At 40.5% G+C, this 7,556-nt stretch overlaps 1 protein-coding gene across 1 annotated transcript in view; it reads left to right on the forward strand.

Moving 5' to 3' along the window:
- Ppp1r14c (protein phosphatase 1 regulatory inhibitor subunit 14C) overlaps positions 1-7,349 on the forward strand; it is an 89,570-nt gene extending 82,221 nt beyond the window's left edge. Inside the window, exon 4 of the mRNA XM_036169213.1 lies at positions 5,767-7,349. Coding sequence (XP_036025106.1) covers positions 5,767-5,841 — 75 coding nt within the window. The 3' untranslated portion in view covers positions 5,842-7,349. The remainder of the gene's footprint in view (positions 1-5,766) is intronic.
- Positions 7,350-7,556: the final 207 nt, after the last annotated feature.

The raw sequence follows: 7,556 nt of genomic DNA on the forward strand, positions 1-7,556 counted from the left end.
ACATTGTACTTATTATAACTAATTCCAATGGCCACATGCACTCAGTGGCCACAGTACTGAATAGTGTGAGTCTAAGTTGCTTTGTTCACAAACCCTCAGTGTGAACCTATTAGCTGGTCTTGACCCGTGTCTGTTCAAAATGGGATGGTAAGGGTTAGTTACATTTTGTCCATGAAACTTTGTTTTAGTCTTATGTCTGCATGGCTCAATAAAAGCCATTTGCTTTGTATTGATGTTGAAAGTCACTGATGGGGATGGATGCTGGGGAGGGCCACGGCCATCACATCCATCTTATCTGTCATCTCATTGCAAACCTGCTACTGTCCCTCCAGCTGTCCTCACCTCAGCCCCTAGAGCTGCCTTTTTTGCTGAGGAATGGTGTGGCTTTCTCTCCGCCTCTCCTCCCCTCCACATCCTACCGCCATGTTCGGTCTAGCAGGAAGGTCTGCTGGCTGCGCCTCTGAAGTGCATGCAAAACATATACTCTTGTTTCCATCAGTGTCCACAGTGGCATTGATTGCCTGGTTCCCTGCCGAAATCCAAACTGATGCGCCTTCCTTCCATTCATGTCTTCAAAAGCCATTCATTACACAGCTTCCAAAAGGCTATTTTAGAAACCTAAGTCAAATCACATTGCTCTAGGCTTCAAGGCCTCCCATGGCTTTCCGTGGCAAAGACAAATCTCTGCTATGTGGCATAATAGACCCTGTTAGCCTGGCCCTGTGACCCCCAGTGTTTTCCTACCTACTCATCCTGACATTCTGTGCTGGGGACACCTGTCTCCTGCCTTATTCTTTTGAAGGTCTCTGTGCTTGTACTGTTAACAAGGCTCTCCAAGCCTCCTCTAAGCTGGCTGATTTTCTTAGTTAGGGTTTCTACTGCTCTGAAGAGACACATGACCATGGCAACTCTTAGAAAGGAAAACATTTAATTGAGGTGGCTCAATTAGAGTTCAGAGGTTTAGTCCATTATCATCATGGTGGGAAGCCAGGCAGCATGCAGGCAGACATGGTGCTAGAGAAGGAGCCGAGAGTTCCTACATCTTGACTCACAGGCGGCAAGAAATGGTCTGAGTAACTGGGTATGGCTTAAGAATATATGAGACCTCAAGGCCCTGCCTCCACAGTGACACACTTCCTCCAACAAAGCCATACCAACTCCAACAAAGGCCACACCTCCCAATAGTGCCACTCCCGTTGGGAGCCATTTTCTTTCAAACCACCACACCAATTAATTTAGGTTTCAGTTCAGAGGTCACTTTCACAAAGGGACAAACCCCCATAACTAAATCTGTATCCTCAGTCCAAGGCCAAGTTTTGAAAATAAATGGAATATGTTATCACTGGCTGAAAGTACCTTTGAGATACACACCTAGAGCCATCAAGGTATTTTTGATTAGAAATCATTGAGTCTTCCTAGAGAATCATCTTAAAAAATAAACTCAATCCTTCTGGGCAACTGCCATGGTCACATTTCTGTATGGGGAATGCATATTGGTCTTGTTGCTTTTCCCATACTCAACTGAGCACCCAAATGTGCAAATTTAATGAATAATTTAAACAGGCATTTGTACATTCATATTAGTCAGGATTCTCTTAATGAACAGAGCTGAGAGTATGCATATTAAAAAGGAGTGTTATTAGGCTGATCTACAGGAATACAGTCTGGTTACTGAAAGGCCAGAGAATTCAACAACTGTTCAGTCAACAAGGCTGGGTGTCTCAGCAGTCCCTATCCAGGGCTGGAGCCCCAGAGGGTTCCTGGAGAGCTAATGGTTTTCAGTCTGCATTGGAATCCTGAGGAAGTTTGGATTGAATTCCTGCTGCAGCAAGAGGAGAGATGAGCTTGCCAGCGAGAGTGAAGGCAAGCAGACAAAAAGCAAAGGTTTCCTTCTCCCGTGGCCTTTTATGGGGGCTGCACTAGAAAGTGGAGCTCAGATTTAGGGTGGGTCTTCCCCCCTCACATAATCTGATTTTAAAAAAATCCCTCGGGGTTGTTGCCTAGCAACTTGGGTTTTAGTTGATTCCAGATGTAATCACATTGATTGACCGCCAAGATTAATCATCACATGCATAGACCATATATTCAGTATATTAAGTATACTAAAGTTATGTTTCGATAAAATTAAAATGAGGGGTCAGTAAGATGGCTCAGAGGATAAAGGCACTAGATGCCCAGCTTGATCTCAGGGACCACTGGGTGGAAGGAAAGAACCAAAGCCCAAGGTTGTCCCTCTGACCTAACATTTGTTTGCTATGGTATAGCGCACACACAATTCATTAATTATAAACACAAATTATATTATTGAGCCATTTTCATCCCTGAGATTTACCTATTTACCTACATTATGATCAATTTTGTGGAATTTAAATTTGATTTAAATTATAAAGTCACTTTTGTCTTGAGGGGAAAAGGCCTTCTTCAGTTCCTTGTGATTTTTAACTTCATTTTGTGAAATCTCATTGAAACAGTAGAAAATTACCAGTTATTCATGAAATAAATGATGGGGTTTGTGATTCTGACCTTGGGTTTTATCAAAAGAGGAAATGCATAGAGGAATACTTGACTCCTGCCACTCATTTGCATAATACTCATATACATAACGATTATTTGCATAGCAGTTTCCAAAACAATGAAACTATGTGCCAAAAGCAATAGTCTGCTTAAATCACAGAGTCAAGTGGCAATGAGAAACTTAGCTTTCCAAAATGAAAATTAAGTATAAATGGGAAAAAGTGATACTATTTCATCCATGAACATTCTTTAAATTAGAGAGGTGTGCCGAAAATAAAAACAGGGCTTCCATCTTACTCCTCTGCTGTCTCCAGTCAGGGACGGTGGGAATTAAGATGTGTGAGTTCTCTAACCAGCTCATGGGGCCAGTCTCCAAAAGGAACTATCTGGACTGAGGACAATTATTGAAGCATACAGATTTTAGTTGTACCATTGTTTATAACTTGGAAAAGCCAGAAGCATCCAAGAATCTAGTGCTAGGGAATTTAGTTGTGATACTTCTCATAAAAGGACTGTGTCACCATGAACATTTGCTTTTAGGAAGATTTTCATGTAGTGGTGGAAAAGCTTGACATAATGTCAACTAGACAACAAGGATCACACAGTGTGATCTAAATAGCTAAAATCAATGTTCACAGCAGCAAATCTGTTAAGTGTGATTAATTCTATAACACAAACCATTGCTGGTTTGTTTTCTAAACATGTAAGCAAAAGCACATACTAGTTTTCTACCAGCAAAGACTATTAAAAATCAGATTTTGGTGGTGGTGGGCAAAGTATCACATGTTAAAGCTTATTATGGGTTGGGGACGAAGAACAGTGCAGGGCCCTCTCACAGAGCCTGGGTGTTAACGACTGCAGGGTGTAGCTGGGGCGGCAGGGACTGCCAGAGGGCCAGTTTTTGGAAAGTCTCCATATAATTAAACCATGATGCTTCTGTAAGATTAGTTTATCTATGTCTGCTCTGTGATGGCCCTGGTAAGACTCTTAATTCTGTCTTTCTTCACTGGCCAGAAAATCCAGCTGGCTATTGACTTTGTCTTTGCAAATACAAAATAGGAAAAGGAAGCAATTATTACTTAATACATGCAACCTTAATTGAAGGTGAACATTAAAAAATATGAAGTGAAATCACAGCCTCTTAATGGTACAGTCTTTGGTTCTGGTCCACAGGAAGTCACTAGATGGGGGATATAACTCTGTGGAGTACTTGCCTAACATGCACGAAGCCCTGGGTTTCATCCCAACTCTGCACACATCAGTCATGGAAGCAGTGAATAGAGATCAAGAAACCACTTGAGTGAGTCTCCCCAGCATTTCTGTGTGAAGAAATTTAGAATAGGAAACAGAAGAGTATTCGTGGCAGGAACTTAGTGTGTGCATTTAAATGGAGGTGTGTGTGTAGGTACTGAACTGTAACATCAAATGCGATTTTGGTTATATTTGTTTGTTTGTATGATTTACAGAAGAAAAACATTCCAAAGATTCTTGGTATGCTCTAGAGCAGGGCTTCTAGAACTTCCTCTGCCAGCAGTACCTTTTCACACAAGAAGTTCTCTATAATTAGTATAATATTTGTATTTATTCTTTGGTAACTTCATACATGCACACAATGTATTTGCCTTAGAAAAAGTTATACAACTCCAGTATATAGGAGTAAATCAGGAAATAAAAACAAAACACTCACAATAAATTATAGAGACATTTATAAATTATAAAGAAATTCATTTTAAAATAATTCTTTGTTACACATATAGTTTCATCATTTATTAAAACAAAAACAGTTTTTATTCTACCAATCCACTTGTTTATTTTTACATAGAGAGGTAAACATGGTTGACTATTTGAAACTTGAGTGTAAAGCATTTCAGTGTTTTTTTTTTTTTCCAGAGTTGGTTGACATGACCCAGTGGTTCTCAACCCTCCTAACACTGGGATTCTTTAAGACAGCTCCTCATGTTGTGGTCACCCCAACCACAAAATTATTTTCATAACTGTAATTTTGCTACTGTTATGAACCATTATATATATATATATATATATATATATATATATATATATATATATATCAAGTAAGCAACTCAAGCAGCAATTTTTTTTTAAATTCAAAGCTTCCAACATGATACAGTACAAGGATATACTAATGGATATACTAATTTGATATTTCTATGATGGACAGCAGAGATTATTAAAAAGTCTTTTTTTCCTTGCCAGGCGGTGGTGGCACATGCCTTTAATCCCAACACTTGGGAGGCAGAGCCAGGCGGATCTCTGTGAGTTCGAGGCCAGCCTGGGCTACCAAGTGAGTTCCAGGAAAAGGCGCAAAGCTACACAGAGAAACCCTGTCTCAAAAAACAAAACAAAAAACAAAAACAAAAACAAAAGTCTTTTTTTTCCATAATTAAACCATTATGTTTGTATGTCTTAAAACTTGGAATGTACAGTAAAAACACTACAATGCATCAGTTGCCACTAGGAATGCCTTGGATTTATTATACACATGACTCTGCATTAATCTTGGGTGTTGTATGTGTGCAAAAACCTTGCACTGTTGACAAATATTCCATGACTGCTGGTCTTGGTTTCATGACCTCATATAGGTCACTATCTACAGTTTAACTAGCTGGAAAGACTGGTTTTCAGCAGCAGCAGCAGTCTTACTCTGGAGCTTACCAAAAAGCTTGTCACTTTCCATATTCATGCACTGAGCCAGATTCCTTGAGGTGGGTGGGCTCAGCATCTTGTGACTAAATCCCTGGGTAGATTGGATGTTCAGTTGTGAGATCCAGTGGCCCATCTTTGCTGATCCAGGTGAAGTCTAGAGACATCTGCAACCTAGTTGGAAATGACAGAATCTGAAGCCTTAACATGGCCCTACACAGTAGGAAACACAAGATGTCCAGGAAATACAAGATGTCCAGGTGTGTGCATACACCTTGTGTATGTGTGTGTGCGCTTACACATACACATTGCTGAGCTTAGAAGTCACACATGAATGTAGAATCCACATGGGTGATGTCTGTCAGGGACATCACCTAGCTTTTTCTCTATAGAGAAGAGAGCAAGAAGGTTGTGCTGTGAAATTTGAGAAACTTCCAGTTTCCTAAAACTTTCTTTGTTATTTTACATTGGAGTTTTAACCCCCCCAAGCAGATTCATTCACTGCAGCTGATGTCAGTGACACTAGACACATTCTCAAGCACAGGTTTTAATAATGTGGCCTCTTGTACTAACTTCCTTGATGTCTTCTAGGAATTTATCAGAGAGCTGCTGTCCCGGATAAGAGGCATGAGGAAGCTGAGCCCTCCACAGAAGAAGAGCATATAATTTTGGAACGGGGTAGAATTCTCTCAGAGACGAAGAAAGCGACCTGGGATTTGGACTTCATGAATACTTTTATTAAATAACCATAGTTGTCTTTTACAAACAACATTTTTTTGGTGTGTATGTGTGTGTGTGTGGGGGGGTTAGACATTTATTCAAAAGTGTTTCTTCTTTTGTTATTTTTAAAGAGTTTTCATTACTGTAACATTTTAATGGCAAAGCTATCACAACTTGGACTGTAGCCCAAGCAAGGACTGTCAAAACAGATGTATCCTCAAGGATGGGTGAGGCCAGTCAGTGTTTTCTGTAAGGACTCAGCCGAAATTAGGATCTTACTGTACAGGGAAGATGGTTTTCTATGGTCAGTTTGGTAAGACATCTTTTAAGTTATACATTTGACTAAGATGTCAAAAATATCTCATGCTTGTATATATCTACAAACACTAAGTTAAAAATAGAAATGTGAGCTTTATCTCATGTTGATGGAACAAACCTGTGCTTGTCGTGTTCGAAGAGGTCACAGAACATGTGTTTTCAAGATGCCTCCAGGCATTCTTCATATAAATGCGGTCCACCTCCAGCATCCACTTTCTGCGCCAAAGTGAAAGAATTAGGTGTGTCCATTATTCTAAGGAGCCATACAACACACATGCTGAGTTGGTCAAGGGCTTAATTTGTGGACTTTTTATTATTTCATTGGTTGAGATGCTTCGCCAGGTCATGTTCTTATTGCCTCATTGTGGTCTTTTAAAGTTTTATGAACTCTTAATTTCAAGAACCAACCTGATTTCTAAAGAAATGCCCACACTTCCTGAGGAGAGTTTTGCAACGGAGAAAGGAAGCCCTGTGTAGCGATGGGTTCTCTGCTTTCCACGCAATACTAGGTCTTATCTCTATCCATGAAAGCAGGCCAAAGGGAAACCAGCAGGTTGAGCCTCTTCCTTCTTAGAGGTTAGATTCTGGACCTTTCTGTGCCTGGGTACCCTCAGGCCAGAGGTGTAAACTGAGTTTTGAGAAAATGCAGAGATGGGAAGGCCCCTCATGACTCCTGTTGGTTAAAAAGTTGTTGGTTAAGATGTGTGGCTCCATCTCTGTTTTTCCTCAGTGGTTCATGGTCCTAATTGTGACCTTGATGTCCATGGTGGGAGCTAGGCCTGAGTGCCTACACTAACCCCTCAGTGACATACCAGCTCTTTAGAAAAGAATTAAAATTCATATGGGATGTAGGCGGGGTGAAAAGTGAGTGGAAACCCTTCCTTCCTTCAAGGAAGCCCCTGCTGCCTCCCCCTGGAAACCCTACCTGCTGTAAGAAGTCTCCAGGTGGCCCTGTCTGAAGACAGGGACCAGGCATTTTATATCAAGGGTGCTTTGAACATATTTTATTTTTTAAAAGAACTATGTTTGTGAATTTTCCGTATACTGGCAAGCTTTTGAAAATGTATTTAATTTTGTAATGTTTACCAATGGTTTATTTACAAGCTATTTACTCAAATAAAGGGAGCTGCTTACAAGCTTGTCTGTGTGTATGACTGTAGAATATACAAGGTAGTGTTCACTTCGCTGCATGCTCTGAAGATGAGGATACCAAGCACCCATAGAGCTAGCCTCTCATTTTCCAAATATGTGCAAGCATTTAATCCTGACATTCTTCTTGGTGTCTTCAGCAGGGAGCCCACCACATTCTTGGCCTGAGAAAGAAACAAGACTAGCAATGTGTG

This window comes from Onychomys torridus, chromosome 19 (genome assembly GCF_903995425.1).
Source record: "Onychomys torridus chromosome 19, mOncTor1.1, whole genome shotgun sequence".
NCBI classification, from domain to species: domain Eukaryota; kingdom Metazoa; phylum Chordata; class Mammalia; order Rodentia; family Cricetidae; genus Onychomys; species Onychomys torridus.